General features: G+C 44.1%; 1 protein-coding gene across 1 annotated transcript; it reads right to left on the bottom strand.

Annotated features, from left to right (window-relative positions):
* Nucleotides 1-639: 639 nt before the first annotated feature.
* On the bottom strand, nt 640-22,449 carry LOC146341895 (vomeronasal type-2 receptor 26-like). The gene is made up of 5 exons (XM_084807735.1): nt 22,292-22,449; nt 20,044-20,335; nt 14,488-14,715; nt 5,557-5,683; nt 640-1,541 (listed from the first exon to the last, which is right to left on the bottom strand). Exons 1-5 carry the CDS (start codon nt 22,447-22,449, stop codon nt 640-642), a joined length of 1,707 nt encoding a protein of 568 aa, XP_084663861.1.
* Between the last annotated feature and the right edge of the window lie 309 nt (nt 22,450-22,758).

Raw genomic sequence — 22,758 nt, 5'->3', positions numbered from 1 at the left:
ACCCGTGATAGGCTACGTGATGATTAACGTAGCCTATCATGGCTGACTTTGCAGATCTAGCCGTGATAGGCTACGTTAATCGTCACGTAGCCTATCACGGGGGCGTGTTTTTTTTTTTTAAAAAAAAGTTTGAGTTCGCGGCCGGGCGAGGTGAGGCGTCTCCCCCCCGGCCTGAAGTTTGGCCGGGCGAGGCGGAAAGCCTCCCCCCTGGCCTGAATTTCAGCCGGGCGAGGCGGGAAACCTCCCCCCCCGGCCTGAACTTCGCGGGTGGAGCAGCAAAGTGCCTCCCCCCCACCGCGAACAAGCTTCAAGGACAGGTAAGTGATTTTCGTCCACCCCTAGTTTCTTTGTCAGCATTAAGAAGAATTCTAAACTCTTCAACAATTACAAAGCAGTGTATGAGCTGCAGGACGACTTGCTGAAAGTGAAGCTCAGGGGATAAAGAGGGGTTGTGTGTGTGTATGGGGTGGTATTTACATTATGCTTTTCCTTTAAACAAGTCTGGATTCCATTCTTCAAAGTAGGTGAGATGTGGAGACCTGTAAGGAAGCTTCTGAAAGAAAAACTCTGAGCAATGTTTCAACATGCACACACAAAATTCTAAATTAGACATTATCGGGAAGGATATAATTAATTTATTCAGTATTTTCTTCTCATGAGCTGTTCCCTGTTGTTCAGCTCAGGTCTCAGCACAATAATGTAACATTTCGGGAGAAAGATGCAACCTAGCAATCCAGCACTAGAGGCTAAGATAGAAAAGACCTCTACAGCTACCATGTACTTTCCCTTGGTACTTAGGTAGGTAGGAACAAAAGATAACCAAACACTGCAAAAGACCAACATGCTGAAAGTGATGAACTTGGCTTCATTGAACCTGTCAGGTAGCTTCCTGGCAAGGAAAGCCACAGTGAAACTGACAAGAGCCAGAAAGCCCATGTAGCCCAATGCACAGTAAAACATTGTCGCAGAGCCCTCATTACATTCTACTACAATTTCTCCAGTCACTGAGTGCAGGTCAACCCCTGGAAATGGGGAAGAGGTTGCTAGCCACACCGTACAGATGCCTGCTTGAATAAGGGAGCAGGAACAAATGATAAAAGTGGCCAATCTTTTCCCCACCCATTTCCTCATCCTGGATCCTGGCCTAGTGGCCATGAAAGCCAGAACCACTGTGACAGTTTTTGCCAACACAGAAGAAACAGCCACTGAGAAGACAAGGCCAAAGGCTGTTTGCCGGAGGAGACATGTCACCTTCTGTGGTCGTCCAATGAATAAGAATGCAGAAAGGAAGCAGAGCAGGAGGGAGATTAAGAGACTGTAAGTGAGGTCCCGGTTGTTGGCTATGACCATGGGAGTGTTGTGGTGCTTCATAAATATTCCAAGCACAAGAGCTGTGATCAAAGAAAAGGAAAGAACAAGAGAGGCTAAACTGAAACCCAAAGGTTCTTCATAAGACAAGAAAGTTACAATCTTGGAAATACAGAAATCCCGGTTTTTGTTTGGATACTTTTCATCTTGACAGTTATGGCACTCGTTCCCATCTGAAAGAGAAAATACGTGTTTTGTGATCTCACAAAAATGCCATCCATCTCACCAATGCTCCGTAATTGTTCCTATGACATAGACTGATTTTGTTTACTTAATTACATGCTGCCATTGTCATATGGAGCAATAAGGCTTTTTAAATTAAATTTGTATTTAAAAAATTTGAATACATGAACTTTCTTCTAGTATAGTATTAATTTATCTTAAAATATACATATTTTCTTTATTGTCTGGCCTCTCTACAAGACCACCAGCAAAGACTAAAGTCACCTCTTACTCTTTTACATTTCCAACACAGATCTTTGAACTTCCGGGGGCGGGGGGGATAATTTAATTGTTATTAGGAATGGGACAGAAATTTGTTCTCTTTACATTTTAATCTGAGGCAGGCTAATTTTGATATTAAAAACAACAACTGCAAACCAAAACTCAGTTATCCTTCCAAGTTCATGCTTCCCTGAATTTTGGAAAGGAGTTCTCCAATTTTTTTTAAAAAAATATGTATATTAGAGAAAATAATGTTCAAATAAGCATTATATTAGGAGAACTACTTGAAAAACAAATTATATTAGACAAAAACGCATGCATTTAGGAAGTGAGCACCAAAATTCTTATGAATTTTCATATAAATGGGGGCAGGGGGGGCTCCATGATGTTTAGAATGAAACCAAACTTTAGACTGGAGAAATTCTGAGTGGCCAAGATGAACAGAGCTTTGGACTGGAAAAATGTGAGACAGAAGCCCTATTTAGGTGTTTTATGTTTGTCTAAAATAAGTGCATGAGAAGAAGGAGCACTCTAGCCCTCAACCCTGTTGCCCTGTACTCATGGAGGATGACAGTCTTAACAGAAGTATCTCCTGTATTTGTGAAGGCTCTCCACATGATCCCGGACCCTGATGTTACAGATCTGGCTACAATTTAGTTAGAAGTAAGTGTTTACAGCTGCAAATGGTGTAAATTACAGCCATAATCTTCCCATGATAGGCTAATGGCAGCCACCATTAGCCTATCTCACCTTTTATAAAGCCAAAGAGGCACTCTGCATGAAACCCAAAGGGCACGCAAGTAAGTGGGGCTGGCCTGCTGCAAATTCTGCAGGTCAGATACTCGGGAATCCATCCCCATTGGAATCTGCAACACATTTCTCCAGCATCCTTACCTGATGTTACAGCATTCTGGATTGCATGGAGAGCTCCCATGGATACTGGAGTCTGTTTTGTTCTGACTGTTGCCCTCCATTACAGGGGGATGGAAACATAAGAAAAGGGAGTGGGTCTAGAGGGTTCCTTCTCCTTGTGTCTTTACTTTATTCATACATTGAACACTAGAGAGAAATTAAAATTGACTGATGTGTCCATCCCTAATTGTTGGATTACATTGATCAATTATCAATTTTCCACAGTTTTCCCATTGTGTCATTAAAAAAAAAAAAGTTTACTATCAACCACAAATAAAACCAGTCTCCAATGGACAACTATATTGTCAGGGGCCCTTTTGGCAAAATAGGCTGGATGGTCCTTCTTAGCATGTAACAGAATCTGATGCATTCAGAATATTGCTTTATTATGTCTTGAGAACAGTGTAAGTGTGAGACAAGGCATGATAATGCTCAGGATCTTAATACTGTATAATCTGGAAGTAATAGAAAAAAGCACGGGGAGGGGAGACAAATTCCTCCCATAAACTCTTGCAGGTGATTATATTATCTGATTTGTCAGTCTTGAATCTAGTCCTCACATAAGGACTAGATATTACCATGATTAAGGAGTGGCCCAATTGCTGTACATTTGAAATTGTGTTTAGAGATTGGCCTAGAATCATAGAATCATAAAACAGTAGGGTTGGAAGGGGCCTACAAGGCCATCGAGTCCAACCCCCTGCTCAATGCAGGAATCCAAGTCAGAGCATCCCTGACAGATGGCTGTCCAGCCTCGTCTTGAATGCCTCCAGTGTGGGAGAGACCACCACCTCCCTAGGTAATCGGTTCCATTGTTGTATTGCTCTAACGGTCAGGAAGTGTTTCCTGATGTTCAGACAGAATCTGGCTTCCTGTAACTTGAGCCCATTATTCTGTATCCTAGACTCTGGGATGATCAAGAAGAGATCCTGGCCTTCCTCTCTGTGACAATCTTTCAAGTACTTGAAGAGCGCTATCATACCTCCCCTCAGTCTTCTCTTCTCAAGGCTAAACATGCCCAGTTCTTTCAGTCTCTCTTCATAGGGCTTTGTTTCCAGTCCTCTGATCATCTTTGTTGCCTTCCTCTGAACCTTCTCCAGTTTGTCTGCATCCTTCTTAAAGTGTAGTGCCTAGAACTGGACACAGTACTCCAGATGAGGCCTAACCAGTACTGAGTAGAGGGGAACTAGTACTTCCCAGGATTTGGAAGCTATGCTTCTATTAATGCAGCCCAAAAGAGCATTTGCCTTTTTTGCAGCCACATCACATTGTTGGCTCATATTCAGCTTGTGATCGACAACAATTCCAAGATCCTTCTCGCTTGTAGTGTCATTGAGCCATGTATCCCCCATCTTGTAACGGTGCATTTGGTTTCTTTTTCCTAGGTGCAGAACTTGGCATTTATCCCTATTAAATGTCATTCTGTTGTTTTCTGCCCAGCGCTCCAGTCTATCCAGATCACTTTGAATTTTGTTTCTGTCTTCCAAAGTATTAGCTATCACGCCCAATTCTGTGTCATCTGCGATCAGCATTTCCTGCACCTCCTCCTCCAAGTCATTAATAAAAATGTTGAAGAGCACTGGGCCCAGGACTGAGCCCTGCGGTACCCCACTCGTTACCTCTCCCCAGTTTGAGAAGATCCCATTGATAAGCACTCTTTGAGTCCGATTCTGTAGCCAACTGTGGATCCACTGGATTGTTGTTTCATCTAGCCCACTTTGAGCTAGTTTGCTCATCAGGATATCATGGGGCACTTTGTCGAAAGCTTTGCTGAAGTCGAGGTATATGATGTCTACAGTATTCTCACGGTCCACAAGGGAGGTTACTTGATCAAAACATGAGATCAGATTTGTCTGGCAGGATTTGTTCTTGACTAATCCATGTTGGCTTTAAGTAATCACTGCATTGTTTTCAAGGTGCTTCCAGATGGATTCCTTTATCATCTGCTCCAGAATTTTCCCAGGGATTGATGTCAGACTGACTGGTCTGTAGTTCCCAGGTTCCTCCTTTTTACCCTTTTTGAAGATAGGGACAACATTAGCCCTCCTCCAGTCATCTGGCACTTCCCCTGTCCTCCATGATTTCTCAAAGAGAATAGACAGTGGTTCTGTTTTTAATTAAAAACTGTCTGAAATTTGGCAGGTGGGTTGTGGCTATTTTTTTTTTTTTACAATATATTAAAAAAACCCTAATTTTTGTGTACTAAAAAAAAAGCACATTAGCACAAAAACTACTCCAGCCTCAGATAATGTGCATTCCAAATGCAGCCAAAGAGAGCCTGGGGTCATCCCCTGTGAAGCTGAATGGGAAAGTGGAGAAGAAACCTACAGCAGAGATTAGGGACAGTGACTTCCTCCTAATCACAGCTTCAAAACATAACTTCTCTGATTTTCCTTTTATGACCTTTGGTTTGAGTTTCTGAGAACAGCACATTTTACCTGTGCATAGCACAAATACTACTGGACCAAACTGTCTGAGATTTGGCAGGTGGGATCCCCTCCATGGGGCCTGACCTATCACTGGATGTTATGCATCTATCATGAAAACTGAAAAAAAGTTATGGCCATTTCTATTTTCCAATGCTAGTCAATGGGAAAACATCGTATCAGAGTGATTTGGATATCCAAAGCAGATGGGTCCGAATCGGTCGAGACTCCAAAGCAAAGAAGGGCTACTTCGGAAGGTACAAAGCGGCATCCAAAGTAAAGTGGGGGGTCAGTGCACAGCCCTATTTCTTATCCTTCTAGTCTCCGATAATCCCTTTTCTGGGATGGCAGTTTCCCCTAGATTACAGCCAATTTATTTGATAAGCCTCTGCTGTACATTTCTTACCCTTCTCAGTTGAAATCCTCCCTTCTGGACATTGGATGCAATCATAGCAGCAAAATGGTTCCCCCTCCTTCACTTTCTTAATAAAACCAGGATAACAACTTTTACTGCATACCGAAGTAGGCTGTGTCTAGTCCAGAAATGAAAGGGGAGAATAATGATCTGGAGAATAATGACTGTAGCTGAGTTGGTTAATAAACTAAAACAAGTGGACTTCACAGCGTTCATGTATGATGGTGAAAGACTTGTGTAATTTAGCTTAATCAGCAGCTTTATGGTTAAATGAGCAGGCCTTTTACACCTGGCCTTAACTGGTTGCAACCAAGTACAGCTCCATATGTCCAAAATTGCACATTGCTAACCCCTGCCCAATTATCTCATGAAGTGAAAGCGATAAGCGTGTGCAGCCTTGATTCTCACAGCAGGGGTCTTGAGGCTCCCCCTCCCACAAGCTGGAATTTTGGGCTTCTGTCTCTTAGGAGAGACAATTAGATTTCCATGCTGAGGTGCTTCCAGCACCAACAGGAGGGAGCCCCCCTGCTTATTCTGAGATGGGGAAGGGGCATTGCCTGTCAGCTCCCCAGCTTAGTGAAAGAGAGAAACCTATAATATCAAGCAGGCTAGTTTCGATCTCCAGTCCCGCTTCAAGGGGCAATGTGCAAATGGCCACCCTGGAGAAACTTGTGGCTCTAGGAATGGGTTCTCCATCTACCTCTGGGGGCCCAGATAGTAGAGATGTACAAAAGTCACTTACCTTTTCGACGAGGTGATTCGCAGTGGGGGGGAGGCGCTCTGCATCTCCCCCTGAAATCCTAATCCAGCCGGCTCTGCTCTGCGGAGATTCTGCGGAGCCGCTGGCTGGGGCTGCCCACAGCTGGACATCCAGCTGCTGGGCAGCCTGCAGGGAAAAAACAAACAAACAGCATATGCAAATGGTGGCGGCTACAGCAGCCGCCATTTGCGTTCCCTTTTTTTCGCTGTTTTAGCCTACGTAAATATTTACATAAGCTATTACGATGAAAAAAAGGGGAATGCAAATAGCACCCACTACACTATTTGCGTTCCTCTTTTTTTCACCGTAATAGCTTACATAAATATTTACGTAGGCTAAAATGGCGGGGGGGAGGGAAGGAACGCAAATGGCAGCTGCTGTCGCCGCCGCCATTTGCGTACGCTTTTTTTTTTAGCTTGCCTACTTACGTAGCCTATCATGGTCTCTGCAGGGATGCAAATGGCGTCCCTGCATTAGCCGTGATAGGCTACGTAATTATTTACATAGCCTATCACAGCTATGATACGTAGCTGTGATAGGCTACGTAAATACGTAATTATTTACGTAGCCTATCACAGCGCAGCCGCCATTCACAAGTCAGCACGGATGACAGCAGGTAAGTGCTCCATTTTGCATGCCTTTCATGTGGGGGAGGCAGGGGCTTCGTTCCGCCACGGATTTTGGGGGGCCAAATGCACTGGCATTCAGCCTCACTGAGATCCGTGGCAGAATTCTCTGACATCCCTACCAGATAGACAATCCAGCTGTGACAGCTTCATTAGCTGGAGAGAGGAGTGAACGTTCTTTGCATATATATTCTGCATCCATTTTCTATCAATAAACTGTCATCCTTTTGCAGAAGTGATTGTGTTTCATTTTGGCAATCAAAAAGAATCTCCTTTGACTGGGACCTGACAGAATCAGTACCCCAGATCAATGCAATGACCATGGAATCCTGAAGTTTCAGCGGCCTTTCCTATATGTCACTTAAATGATAAGATATTTCAGTAATGTGTGAATGGACACAACAGAAAGTATTTGATATACTAAGGTTTGGGCCAGTGAGCACATTTGGCAATTTGAGAAACTGCCCTGGGTACACCACAAAATGTTTGTGGACTGCCCAGAGAGCTTTGGTTTTGAGGTGATATAGAAATGTATCAAATAAAATGAAAATGGCTGCTATTGGAGATGTAGCTAATCACAGAGGATGAGTAACCTGCACAAAAGATTGAGTAAAATGCTGAGGTCTGGTCTGAACCCTAACTCACAAAACTGTTCCTTTGAACTTAGAGTTCTCTGCACCAACAGAAACATGTTTCACAGAGAACACAAACTCATTCCCACATGCTCCCTTTCTCTCTCAAACTCTGGATCATTTTATTTTATTTATTCATTTATTTAAAACATTTATATCCCACCCTATATCATTAAGATCTCAGGGCAGCATACAGATAAAATCAATTTAAACAGTATAAAACAATAAATAATTTAAACAGCTGCTTTTTCTCTCTTCTCAAAGCTTTCATTCACAATTCCTCCATCTCAAAGGGCTGCACGGGCATTCCCTGATTGTTCTGGTAAAATCTGGTTAGAACTTGTGTCATAAGGCCCAGGAAGAGTCAGAGTGTGATGTGAGCTTGTGTCCTGCCCATACTAGCTGGGTAAAATCAAGTGCAGCTAAGGTAGATAAGGGCAGAGCTGGGAAAGCTGTGAGCAATGAAACTTAAAAAAAAAAAAAAATGGCTTCCTCATTTGCCAGGGAGATCTCCTGGGAAACTTGCAAATTGGGATGTTTAGGGGTATGCACTGAGCAAGCAAAGGACAGAAAAATAGACTGGGATATTTAAAAGTAAGTAAATACTTCTAAGAAATGCTGGTATTAACCTTTTAGTGTGTGTGTGTGTTCTTATTCCTGCCTGTATAGTTCTATTTATTGGAAGTGATTTATGGTTTGTGTTTAGTTTCACACTGTCCTTTCCCTGAAATTATCTTTAAAAGTATTCTCTTTTAGCTTGGCAAATAGAATCCAGAGAGGTTTAAAAGTCTCATGCTGTAATTTGGGAGAGGGAATCTTAGGATGTGTTTCCATGCTGTTGGCTTTACTTTGTTTGCAACTTTGTTCTGATGTTTCCCCAATCACATCTTCTCCTTTTCCTGTTTCCACAGTGCTTAAAGTCCCAGATTATCATCTCTGTAGCCTGGGGCTCTGTGCTGTTTCCACTGAGCTCTAATCGTATTATTTTCTTGATGGCTGGGTGGAGTCTGAGTGGAGTCTGGGTTGGGTCTGATTACCTCATCAGTGTTCCTGTCTCCTTGGTCATGTTTCCAGGACAATGGAAGGAGAAGCTAATGGAGGAGTACTGGATTTTTTAAAAAGGAATCAGCTTTGCTGTGAAGAGAGGCTTTCCTCCCTTCCCCCCTTTCTCCTTTCCCCTGAAAGTCCAGATGCACCTCTATTTCAGAGCAAGCCTCATTGAGCACAGTGGGAGTTACTTCTGAGTAGAAATACATATGCTTGTGCTGGGAAAGGGTGGGTGAACACAAAGAGGGAAACCAGCCCCCATTTTAACCCAGAGGACCTCATTGACCACAATGGGAGTTACTTCTGATGATACAGTAATGGGTTTGTTGTGGGAAAGAGAGCAGTAAACACAAAGACAGAAACCAGCCCCCATTGTAACCTGCAGGATCTCTATAAAGAAACTGTGAAGTACTTTATTCCTAAGGCAATTCGTTGGAGCCTCACTTGATTGCTTAATCACACTTAAGGACTTGGGCTTAAAAGTGTGCCATTTCAATTGAGGGGGATCTCTGTAAGCTGATGTGGGCATTCAAAGGCAAGCCTCATTGTCTGCAATGGGAGTTACTTCTGAGGAGACATTGATGGGTTTGTTGTGGGAAAGACACTGAAACCAGCCCCCATTTTAATGCAGAGGGTCTCTATATGGAAGCTGTGAAAGAGTTACGTCCGAAGGCAATGGACTGAAGCCTCGAGATCATGCTTAATCGCATTTAAGGAATTGAGCTTTGATATGTGCTGTGTCAATTGAGGGGCTTCTCTGTTATTTCTGTGGTCATTGAGAGGGCAAGTGTCATTCAGCACAATGGGAGAAAACACCCTTGACTGGGGTCATGGGCTGTGTTCTAGTGCTCATTTTCAATGATGTTTTAAAAGATGGTCCCTTGGCATCCTGCTCCAAAACAATGATGAAACTTCTGGAAAACAGGGAGGGAAAGGATTGGGTCACTGAGGCCAGAGTGAAACACCATGCCCCATGGGTAGGACTATGATACTGAACCCAGTCTGGTTGTGGAAACATGCCAGTAATGGAGCCGAAGTAAGCTGGAAAAGTCAGACTATAAACTGACTCAGAAGAAGCGGTTTTTCTATGTTAAAAGCAGGGCTAGTGCTGAATGGCCATGATGTCACGGAAACACAGAGACCTCACCACACAGCCAGGTTGGAGTAAATTTCTGGTGAATACACAGCCCTAGATTAACAGTGCAATCCTAAGCATGCATTTTCAGAATTACTATTTCACTCCCAGTTAAGTGGGTATAGGATTAATCCCAGACAAGAAATATGTTGATTTAGGAGAAAATAAAAGGAGAAGGAGACAACAGAATTCATGTTTCTCTTGAAAAAGTCCAAAGCCACTCTTTGGACATGAAATTCCTTTCCATTATTTTATTTTTTTTTAATGGAGAAAAGGAGAGAGAGAGAGAGAGAGAGAGAGATCTGGGAAGGGAGTGCCAGCTTGCTCTGGAAAATGTCTGAGAGATAGAACCTTCATGTTCACAGAGAATGTACATCTGATTGCAAAAACAGAAAGGGAGAGAGGGTGTGTGTGTGTGTGTGTGTGTATGTGAATAAAGGGAGAGGAATATTTTATTTCAGAAAATTTGGGCTTCTCACAAAGATCCAAAGATCTGCTATTTAACAGGATTACATGGTATCTCAGGCCTTTCCTTTTTTTTTGTGGGGTGGAGGAGAGGGGAAGGGTGGAGTCATACCTTCAAGTTGCAATCCATATATGTACACTTACCTGGGAATATCCTCTGTTTAAAACAATGGGACTTATTTCTGAGTAGACAAGCAAGGGATTGCATAGTCAGGGATGGTGGAGAATTCCGCCATGGATTCCAGTGAGGCCGAATGCACTGGCATTCAGCCCCCCAGAATCTGTGGCAGAATGGCCTCCTGCCCCCCCCCCGCCTGCCCCATGGAATCCCCTGGGACAGCACTTACCTGGGGTGGATGTGGCGGCTTCGGCAGCGGCTTTGGCAGTGGGTGCAGCAGTGGCGGCGTGGCGGTGGCAGCGCAGCGGCGGCGGATGGTGCAGCGGCAGTGGGGGCAGGGGCAGCGGGGGTAGCAGGGGCGGGGGCAGCAGAAGGGGCATCAGCGGCAGAAGGGGCAGGGGCGGGGGCAGCAGGGGCGGTAGCAGTGGAAGGTGCAGCGGCGGCAGTGGCGCGGGGGTGGCTGGTCTCCTGGCCAGCTGCGGCTGGGCGGAGTGTACGCAAATGGTGGCGGCTATGGCGGCCACCATTTGAGTTCACTATTTTTAGCTGTTCTAGGCTATGTAAATATTTATGTAGGCTAGAACAGCGAAAAATAGTGAATGCAAATGGTGGCCGCCGTAGCCGCTGCCATTTGCGTACGCTTTTTTTTTTTACTTTGCCGTGATAGGCTATGTAAATATTTATGTAGCCTATCACAGTTAAGTACAGGGATGCAAAAGGTGGCGGCTACAGCTGCCGCCATTTGCATCCCTGCTGCCCAGCGGCCGGATGTCCGGCTGCTGGTGGAGGCAGCCGGCGGCTCTGCAGAATCCCCACGGAGCAGAGCTGGCTGGGCAGGATTCCAGGGGGATGGACGGAGCGCCACCCCCCCATTGAGGACTCTGGAGGGAGGGACGGAGCACTTCCCCCCCACCGCGAAGCTGATCTGCGAAATGGTAAGTGACTTTCGTAGATCCCTAGTTTTATCCAGCAGCTTTATCAGGGCTTCTGCTTCCAGATTCCTTGCAGGATTAAAAATGGCTCCTTTACACTGGCTGACAAATGCTGTTTTTTTGAGGGGGGGGGGTTATCTGCAAGTTCTTTGTTTCATTATACAGCCACTAGATAGCGGTGTGGCACAGCACAATTATGGAAGTTCACGCAGCTGTTAAAGTGGATGATCATGCTTCTAGAGAAAATGCTGCACTTTCCCAGATATTAAAAAAGCTGGGATAAAGGTCATATATCACAGGAGAGGCCCTGGAGGTTGACGATGTTGTTGAAAGGACCCGCAAACCTCCGTGAGTGACCAATCATGAGTGCACGATAAAAAAAACCCTCATGTAGAGTAGCCCCATATGAGATGCTGGCTTGCACTGTCATGTTCCTTCGTCCTCCCCCTTTGCAATCAACACATTCCAAGATACCAGGCTTCAGGCTCACTACTTCATTAGTGAATGACCACGTTCCTCACAAATGCAAATTCTAGGAAACTCTCAGGCTACAAAGGAAACAGCTACTCCACACAATTATGAATACCAACAGAGGAGCTGAAGTAGAAGTTAGAGAAGTTGCTGGCAGTTTGAACAAGAACTTTCTAGCCATACTAGCTTAGGGGGGATGCCCCTCATGTACAGTTGCTCCCTCCTACATAGGCTATCATGCATAGGGATGAAAGGTACTGAAAATTGACTGTTCTATAGTTTTTACCTAAGAGACAGCTCAAGATATCATGTATTCCTTTCCAATTTTGGTGAAAATTACTGCTGCACTTTATCCAGGTTTGTTGAAATCAGGATACCTGAGTGGTGGATAAGGGGATTTAATCCTTTGCTCTTTGCCTGTAATTTATATTACAACTGGATGCCTTTTTGGCAAAATTGGCCAGTCCATTTCCGGGCCCGATTCAAAGTGCTGGTGTTAACATTCAAAGCCCTTAACAGCTTGGGGCAGGGTTACCTGAAGGATCGCCTCCTCCCATATGTGCCTGCCCAGACCTTAAGATCATCGTCAGCGGCCCTTCTCTATGAGCTCCTGCCAAAGGAAGTGAGGCGGGTGGCTACTAGGAGGAGGGCTTTTTCTGCTGTGGCACCCCGGCTCTGGAATGAGCTCCCTAGTGAGGTTCGCCTGGCACCTACATTGTATTCCTTTCGGCGCCAGGTGAAGACCTTTTTATTTTCCCAGGCATTTTAGCTTTCTAAATTTTTATCTTTGCTGTTTTAAATCTGTATTTTAAACTCCTGCACTGCTGCTAGGTTTTATTGTGGTTGTATTGTTATATTGTGGTTTTAATGTTCTATATATTTTAAATTGTTTTATTGTGTGTTGTTTGGTTTTAATTTTTGGAACTGCCCAGAGAGCTTCGGCTATTGGGCGGTATAGAAATAAATAAATAAATAAATAAATAAATAAGATACATTGGAGGCACGGAATGGGGGGGCAGGGGGATGCCTTCCTAGGGCTGTTGTTTTTAAACTGTTTTAATCAAGTCTCTTTTGAGATAGCTGGCTTGTTGGAACCAGGCCAACTATTTTTTCCCATTGTTTTGAATATTATGATTTATATTTATAGCTTAAACCTGCCCCCTTCCTCATTTCAGGCTAACCAAGAGCAGGTGTGTTTGCCCTCTTCCTTCAGCTAGCCCTGATAAGAGGATGTGAAGTTCCTGCTTCTTTGAGACTTGGGGTCCGTTGGTACCTGGCTATATTATCTTTTCAGACCCTGGCTGTCCTCTCAACAAGGAGACAGAGGTGCATGGTGTATTCCCTGGTGACTTTCATATGGGAGTAATTTTGGAATCATGTACATGTCTGCCAGTGCGTATGTATCTTACCTTAACAAAAACAGCATTTCGATTAAATTTCCTCCAACCATTTCTCGGTTAAGAAAGTGAAGATCACAGCAATCAGGGCAGCATATTTTGGGGACACATTTGTTATATCCATGTATGCACTGTGTTTACTTCGATCAAAAGTCAGTCTTTCATCAGTTTTCCTTACTGCCCGATGTATTTTGCACATCAGAACACAGATTCAATGCTCATTCAGAACTGCAGGGCTTCCCAACTGCTGACTGAATGCCTTCTCCCATATATGCCTACCCATGGTCTAAGACGGTCAACAGAGGCCCTCCTCCAGGTTCCTTCTCATTCGGAAGCTTGGAGAGAGAGGACTTTCTCAGTCGTGGCCCCCAAGTTATGGAATGTCCTTCCCAGGGAAATTTGCCTGCTACCAACATTATGTTCCTTCTATTACCATGTTAAGACTCCTTTGTTTTCCCAGGTCTTTTAAATCTTTGTTATTTAATCCTATTACATGTTGGTGGTTTTAACTCCTCCTTTATTTCTAGGCTGTTTTTAGCTCTTTTTAGGGATAGATGAACTCACGGGCACCAGGTTTCATCGGGAGCTCACCAAGTTGCTGCCACTTCCCACCCCTACTCATGGCACCACATGAGTTTTGTTGCAGCACAGTGAATGTCCAACAAATCCATGGGGGCCACCCATCCTCCCAAGCATGTTATCATTGTACACAAGAGTGCCAGCTCAGGCACTTCAGGGTAGGTAATGTTGCATAATTGGTGGCCATAAAGGGGCCATCTATGTGATATTATGTGTCTGAATGCTACATTCACGTCTGTAACGTTGCATAGATGGCCACTTTATGGCTGCCAATTATGCAACATCACCTTCCTGGAAGCACTCGAACCGCCATTGTTGAGCACAATGGTGGCTCACTAGGGAGGACAGGCAGCTGCAGCACATTTGACAAGCTGCAGGGTGCTGCTTGCCGAGCAGGTCTGCTAGCACCCCACAGTTTGGTGAGTGGGGTCTGGGAAGGTGGACAAGGGGTGTCCGTCAGACTCCACACACACCCACACATGCGCACACACCCACACACACACACTCTCTCAACATCCCTAGCTCTGTATTCTATTGAGTGAGCATTGCATTGTATGTTTTGAAATCATTTTGTCAGTTATACATGCATCTGTATTTTAATCTTCTTGGATTTGTGTTCTGATATTTTGAGATCTTTATTTGTACTTTATTATATCATTGTTTAATTTTAGATAACTGTACAGCCTAGAGAACATGTTTTATACACATTTTATAAATATAAGTAGTAAAATAAATTGCTAATATATATTTGGTATCCTACCTGGTTAAACCAGCTGTGCCATGTTATGGCCTCTTCATTGATGGTTAATGCCTGGTCTGGAGGGGCCTGGTGATCCACAGTCCCAACTTTCACATGGTGAACTGATTGGTTGGGGGAAAATATCCAGTTGATCACATCAAATCCCGCTACTAACTCTGCATTCTGGTTAAAGGAAACCTTGTCTCCAGCACTGTTGTTAAAAGAGATACCTCTCAGAAAGTGATGGAGCTAGATTGAAAGGAACATGCAAGAGTTCTTAAAAACCTAAATCTAGATATTCAGCAGTAAATCATAATGGCATTAGAAGAATGATATCATGGGCAGTTTGGGGGTTGGAGGAGGATTTCTGGAGGAAATGCTTACTCTGAATTATAGTATTCCGATTTATGAAAGAGTTCAGGTGGCAATGATATGCATACAGTTCAAATCCCTGAAAGACTCTCCACAGGCAGGAATCAGGCCAATTCATGAAAGTCTTAACTGCAGTGCTATAACTAAAGGAGGTAGGTAGAAGATTACAAGAGGGCCATGATTTGTGTCTTCCCTAACTGTGGCTCCTATGGCCTCCATCCCTGGATCTCTCCATCATGTCTCTCTGTGGCTATATGCCATGTTGAGAAGAGCAGTCTGCTCTCCATCTTTACATTGCTTCATTTATTCAGGCTGTGTATCCAGATCCACCCATGTTATGATCCTAGGCAGGATCTCTCTTTATCTATCTGTCTGTTGGCCTGAACATGCACTTGATTTAATCAGATAAACCCTCCTGCCACATCCCAACAGTTCCAGCTGCCTTAAAATCTATATACCATGGTTGAGGGTCATTTCAAGGCAACTGAGACAACCTCACTAACAGTTTAAACCCTTGCCTTCTATCTGGGTAATGTCAGGACCAGAGGAACCCTGGCTCCAAGATGAGCAGGAGTGGGTTGCAGTGGGGTGAAGGAGTCTAACTCAAATGGCCATTTGGACTGAACCCTACATGTTTCAGAATCAAGAGCTACTTTGACAGGGGCAATCTACAGAGTATAACAAATTTAACATTAACTCAGTAAATAAAAGGCTTCACATGAAAGTTTAAATGAATAAAACTTTTCATTTATAAAATCTTACAGTTATGCCTCCCCATGTTCTGCCTTCTAAGGAGGAATTCCCGCCCACACACACACACACACAGACACCACCACCACCACCACCACCACCACCACATACTAGTATTTAGTTAAAAAAAAAAAACACAGATCCCTAGCTGCATGCTGCATATGTAGATAATGTCTATTTTGGCCCTCAGTTCTAGGGATGTCAGAGAATTCCGCAACGGATCTCGGTGAGGCCGAATGCCAGTGCATTCGGCCCCTTGAAATCCATCGCGGAACAGCCTGCCCGCTGCCCCCCCGCGGATCCCCCCCCCCGGGACGAGACTTACCTGGGGTGGATGTTCCGGATGGCGGCAGCTCCAGCGGCGGCAGCGGCGGCTGGTCTTCCGACCGGCTGCCACCACTGCCATTTGCAGTCTATGTTTTTTTCATTTCCCCACAGACGTGACAGGCTTTGTAAAGACATACGTAGCCTATCATGTCTGGGTAAAAAAAAACAAAAAAAGTGTATGCAAATGGCGGTGGCTATGGCCACCACCATTTGCATTCCTTATTTTTTGCCATCTTAGTCTACGTCAATATTTATGTAGACTAAGACGAAGAAAAGAAAGGGGAACGCAAATAGCACCCACTACGCTATTTACATTCCGCTTTCTTTTCTTCGTCTTAGTCTACATAAATATTGATGTAGACTAAGACTGCGAAAAATAAGGAATGCAAATGACGGTGGCCGTAACCACTGCCATTTAGGGATGGCGGAGAATTTCTCCCCGAAACTTCGGGGGGCCGAGCGCCAACGTGTTTGGCCCCCCAAACAAGTTTCGGGGAGAAATCCTCCGCACCCCACCACACCCCGCACCCCCCCCGGGACGGGACTTACCTTCGCCGAATGTCCCCCCCAGCGGCGGGTCCAGCCGGCGGTTCGGCGGGTGTTCGTGTGGGGCAGGAGCGGCAGCCGGTCTTTCGACCGGCTGCCGCCGCCGCCATTGCAATAAAAGAAAAAAAAATGCCCCCGTGATAGGCTACGTGATGATTAACGTAGCCTATCATGGCTAGATTTGCAAAGTCAGCCATGATAGGCTACGTAAATCGTCACGTAGCCTATCACGGGTGACTTTAAAAAAAAAAAAAAAAGCACGTACGGATAATGGTGGCCCCCATAGGGAGCCGCCATTCCCGTTCCTTATTTGGTCGCTGTAGTCTACGTAAATCTTTATGTAGACTACAGCGACCAAATAAGGAACGCGAATGGCGGCTCCCTATGGGGGCCGCCATTAGCCTACGCGATTTTTTTTTTAAGTCACCCGTGATAGGCTACGTGACGATTTATGTAGCCTATCATGGCTGACTTTGCAGATCTAGCCATGATAGGCTATGTTAATTGTCACGTAGCCTATCACGGGGGCGTTTGTTTATTTTTTTAAACTTTCGAGTTCGCGGCCGGGCGAGGCGGGAAGCCTCCTCCCCGGCCTGAATTTCGTCCGGGCGAGGCGGGAAGCTTCCCCCCCGGCCTGAATTTCGGCTGGGGCGAGGTGGGAAGCCTCCCCCCCTGGCCTGAACTTCGCGGGGGGAGCAGCGAAGCGCCTCCCCCCCACCGCGAACAAGCTTCGACGAAAGGTAATTGACTTTCGTCCACCCCTACTGCCATTTGCGAACGCATTTGTTTGTTTTTACCCAGAGCCCTCCGTGGCCAGAAATCCAGCTGCGGATGGCCCTTGCCTGAGCCTGGCTGGCTGCTCTGCGGAGCCGCTGTGGAGCACAGCCGGCCGTGGAGGATTCCAGGGGGGAGGACTGGATCGCCTCCCCCCCTGTCGAGGATTCTGGGGGGAGGGACGGAACACCTCCCCCCACACCATGAACAGAATCCACAAAAAGGTAAGGGACTTCCGTACATCCCTACTCAGTTCTCCCTATTTATTGCAGTAATACAGGAGTTGGGAGGTTAGCTTATGAAAATCAGTGGGCGGAGATAAACTGGTGTGAGTCAGAGAGGAGATGAGGTTGGTGGAATTTACTGTGGGCCCCCTAGTATCTTCCAGATCATTGGCTGACTGTGATAGATGAATGGTGGGACAGAAACACACACATCCAGAGAAATTCAGGATGGAAAAGAATTGGACTTCCTAAAGATATACTAACATACAATCACATTAATTTCCTAGCGTTCACAGGAGGGGACCCCTATACGAATCAGCAAAGTTACCATGTACAGTTCATATAATTCATAAAGAAAGTTTAGGGTAACTGTTTATACAGTAAACAGATTCACAGAGATCAAAGAGGAAAGCAAAGTAGCATGACTGACATATGGATTATCCTTTCATTTCTATGTAGGAGAAAAGTTACAACAGAGACTAGAGACTGTGTGCTCCTTCACACTGAGCTTTTATCCTGTGATTGAGATTGCTCCTTCATGGAAGTTTGCAGGCTCTTTACATGACACCATGACCCTGCCATGACCCTCCAGGGCATCTCCTGCAATAAATGCCCTTTGTTCCATTTTTAAATAGATCGCTGTTAATGAGCTATCCAATTACCCCACTGTGTTCCGCTTCAGTTTCCTCCGTGAAAAGAATTAAAGTGGCAAGAAGAGGAGTGAGATCAATGAAAGATAATGGAAGACTCAGATATGGGGAGAAGGAGGGGAGAAGGGGAGGGGGGAAAGGAAGTGCATCTAAAGGGAGTCAGTTGTGATTGTGCATTTAAAACAGAAGCAGAAAGCCCCATTTTAAATGCAGGATTTTAGGGTGGTGTACAGATGCCCTATAGAACACCTGTAGATATGGTGCTATTCAACATGGAGATTCTAGCCCATTACCTGCCAAGAGTCTTGATTCTGAAGCTTTGGTCCTCCTTCATCTGCCATTGCTCTGTGCTTGAGTCTAGATGAGGACAAGGCCTGTGCAGCATGGGCCACAGCATAGACAGCATTGTAGATGCTGTAGCTATGGCCAGTCATGCTCATTTCAAAGAAGATCCCTGGAAGACTCTCCAGCTTCTCCTCCCCTGTGCAAATAGTCTCCCCTTCCGCGTCATCACCCACAAATGTATTTGGGAACACACAGCCAAAGGCTTGTTGCCAGAAGTCCCTGATAAAAGCATCTCCTTTTGTGCCGAAAGGATTTCTGCTCTCGACAAATGACTTGAATCGTGGTGGATTGTTGGAGTGGATTGTGAAGGACAGAGCACCATGGATTATTTCTGTATCCCAGTTCTTTTGATAATTCACTGAAGTGAGCTCCATCTGTGCTGTCATTATCCACACTATACCTTTTGGTTTAATTGTCTTATCTTGAATATGTGAAATATATGGCAACCATCTCAAAAACAACATGGAATAAGATTCTCCATAGAACACTGATGCATTAGCTTTACCACCCATGAGAAGCTCATAGATTTTTTCCCCTTCCTCTAGCATATCATTTAATTTATAAACAACACTAAATTTGGGGATTCTTTCTATGAAGGCGAAACAGACTCCACTCTGTGAAAAGAGTGGAACTACAATTTGCACAAATCTTTCTCCGTTGTCATTATCCATAACAATAACCCCAATCCACGTCCACCTGAAATGCAGAAGCAAAGAGAGAATCCCCACATTCTGAAGGGTTTCTCGAGGGACCATCTGGTAGAAGGAAAGGCCTGGAGTTTTATCATTCATCACTGGAGCAGAGCCATATGTGAGCTAGAGAGATAGGTGGGAAAGACAGCAACAACCACAATTATATAGCAGTTTTGTGTGTTCATAACCATTTGCATGCATTATGTCCGCAACAGGGTTAGGGGATACATTTGTTTGGTTTGCATTTTAATATGGACCAACCTAATTCGCAATTTCAAACTAATATGTGAACTGAAATGAATTATTTTAACAGTGCCCATTCCTAAAATATTGTTGGGTGAAGACAGCACTGCATTAGTGAGCTGATTAACATATGAAGTGTGATGTTAAAAAAAAAAAAAAACCTTCAAGAAGCTTGGAGTAAAAAGTACAAAGGTGTCAATTTTCAGCACTTTAAACTTGCCGTATCTGTGGCATTTTGTATTAGAGCAGTTTCATATTTTGCACAATTGTAGAACTCATCATGTAGATTATGGATGCCGCAGGTCAAGGTACTAGCTATTCAGATGTCATTTTTATATGCAGGAGAAATGGGAGGCTTATAATGGTGGAACCACCCCATTTTGTGCAGATCTCTAGGGCTGTGCACCGCTTTGGTCCGAAATAATAAACACCTTGTAGCCGATGGAACACTAAATGGGATGTTCATGTGAAGGTGTCCTTTGAAACTGCAGATATGCATTCCTTTTTCAAGAATACTATATCACGGGGGGGATGTGTGTGCATGTGCGTGTTTGCACGCGCTTGCCTGTGTGTGTAATGCACTTGTGAATGAATGATCAGAAAACAAAATATTTCCAATGTACAAATTCCTGTTTCCAAAAAAACAAGTCCTACCTGTGGAATCTTGTAGATATCCAAGATAATTGCAACATGAAGGGAGATTTCAGTGTCCAGTCCACCAATGACTGCTATTAGATGATTCTGGATGTCACATAAGTAGTTTGGGATCAATATTTCCAGGGCAGATATAAGTAACATTGTTGCATGATAGGTTCTCCTTGCATTGTCATAGCTGTCATAGATATGGAAGCCCAAGGTGACGTTTTGTAAGATCAGAGGGTTTTCATTGATCTCCTTTACAGCAAAGACCAATGCCACAATGTTCTGGTAATTCTTAGGAACTAGACTACAACGAGAGTGACATTCTTCATCAGAAAGATATTCCCCACTTAGTTTTGAGTTCTGTGTCTTTATCATCACCATCATCACCACTATTGTCATTATAATATCTAAGAACATAAGAAGAGCCATGCTGGATCAAACCAAGAGTCCATCCAGTGCAGCACTCTGTTCACAGAGTGGTCAACTAGTAGCCATCTATATTCTCTCTTTCTTGAGGCACTCTTTAGCCAAATGTGTCCTACACAAAGACAAAAACGTCAGCATTCACCTTCAGAATATGCCACTCTAAATACTTTCTGGGTTAAGTTATGTTTTACAGAAGGTTTCCAAAAGTCAACTATATCAGTCAACATCTTTTGAAGTTTAACACAGCCACGAACACATGTATGCTCATTACTATAACATTCTTATTCTACATAGAACATTTCTACTTATTGTCTTACTAGGACACTTTTGGAGAAACAAAGTTCTTGAAGAAAATGAAATTAAACTGAAGAACCAGGAAAGACTCAGGAATGTATGTAGGTGGTGACAACAACAACTATAAACTCAACAATTCCTACAATGTTTATTAGATTGCATAAATAAATTCAATTCTATTTGAAGCCAAACACAGGGTTATCAGATAGAATAATGTCTGAGAACAAGGAAGAACAACCCTGGTAATGTTTCAAATCAGCTCAAAACTCATAATAAGTAGCTTTCAAAAGGAAAGGCATTAGAAGACCTGGAACATAGCCAGAATGATGAACTTGATGATGTTCACATGGATCCATGAAAATTCCTTGTGCGATGGTAGTGAGAAGGGTGGTTAGATCATGAAGATGCTACCAGATATTGGCTAGAAAGAACACAGATTGTAACTGTCCCAGATTCAATCCTTAGCATCACCCTTTAAGTTTGAGTTGGGTTATTATAAGACCTCTGCTTAAGAACTTGGAAAGGTGCTCCCAATATGAGAAGAGAGTATGGGGCTTGATAGACTGATTGTCTGACTTCATGTATTTGTTTGAGAGTCCAGCTCATGAGGAGAACCTGTAGGTGATACAAGTTCTTATTAAAAAAACAAAACTCCTGAACTAAAAAAAGTACAGGCATATAAAAGGGGATGAAGAGGAGGGTGGTGTTGCACTCCTGTCCTGCTTGTGGGTTCCTGGTTGACAGCTGGTTGGCCACAGTGTGAACAGAATGGTGGACTATACGGGCCCCTGGTCTGATCCAGCAGGGCTCTTACGTTCTTATGAAGGCATCAGAAAATAACCATGGAAGAATTTGGTATTATAGAGATTTGCTGGAAGAAATAACTGACAGGAAGACAAACAAAAAACAGGGAAAGAGGAATAATATATCTTTGAAATTTTAAAGTATATTCCACAACAGTTTTTCCCCCTCCTGTTGAGAAAATATCATTCCCTTAACCTTTTCTGCAGCCTATATTCCACAACAGTTTTTCCCCCTCCTGTTGAGAAAATATCATTCCCTTAACCTTTTCTGCAGCCTATGCCACCACCCTTCTGGCCTGCAGCTTTAGGGTCAGAGAGACCAAAGTCCGGGGCTCCACAGCCCAGCTGAGATGCAAATGAGAACCCAGACAGAAGCAGGTAATGAGGTCAACAGGGCAGCCAAAGCAAACTCCATATTTTTATTGCTGTAGTCATGCTGGTGCTACGATTTAAGTGAGTTTAAAATGCAAAATTGCACATGCTCAGAGTATTTCTCTTCCATCAGGATTGGCAAATAGCTTTTGTCACAGTTCTTCTGACAGATCAGGAATATAAAAGGAGTTTTAATGCATGGGATGGCGTTTAGAGGGGGAAAGAGAAATGTCACTAATACACATGGCCATTTAAAAGCCTCCCCCATAAGACCACTAAGTCTAAAATTACCTAGCTGCACCACTGTTCATTGCAGTGACAAAATAATACATGAAAAGAAAACAAGCAATACATAAAATCCTCACATAAGTTCTTCATGCTGAGCTGGAGGGGGTTGTTCAGTCAAGGTAACTGAACTGGAGAGGATGCCAGCCAGAGAAGCAACACCACCAATGATGAGGTCTCCGGGCTGATAATACTGATGGAGTGGAGGGTGTGGATGATGAACGCTGCATTTAACCATGTCACCCTTGCATGCCATGTGAGGAAGCAGTACCAGCAGCAAGAACAGTAAAACTGCCATCCTCAGTGCATGGCAATTTTTCCTCTACACTTAAATCCCCCTATTTTCATCTATAACACAGTCAATAGAGTTCCAATGATTACAACTGCCTGATTTTAATTATAGTTTAATTATGAAACATAGTCTTTGTTATTAGTTTTGCCAGGGGGTCATGTAAGTGCTACGGCGGGGGGGGCATTGAGAAGGAGAGTAATTAATTACAGTCATTTCGATCAATACTCAGGAAGGTAATCATTAAGTCAGAGTTGG

This window comes from Heloderma suspectum, chromosome 6, assembly GCF_057233095.1.
Source record: "Heloderma suspectum isolate Gila_16-S chromosome 6, 16-S_ref, whole genome shotgun sequence".
Taxonomy (NCBI): Eukaryota; Metazoa; Chordata; class Lepidosauria; order Squamata; family Helodermatidae; genus Heloderma; species Heloderma suspectum.
This window is presented reverse-complemented; position numbering and strand designations above follow the sequence as displayed.

Bases quoted from the DNA above. Each gene is read 5' to 3' on its own strand.
- LOC146341895 (XM_084807735.1), bottom strand. From the start codon at position 22,449: ATGGTTAAATGCAGCGTTCATCATCCACACCCTCCACTCCATCAGTAT. The intron at 20,336-22,291 runs GTGAGGATTTTA...CTCTCGTTGTAG, and splicing joins GCTCAGCATGAAGAACTTAT to TCTAGTTCCTAAGAATTACC. The intron at 1,542-5,556 runs GTAAGAAATGTA...TTTCTCTTTCAG, and splicing joins GAGGATTTCAACTGAGAAGG to ATGGGAACGAGTGCCATAAC.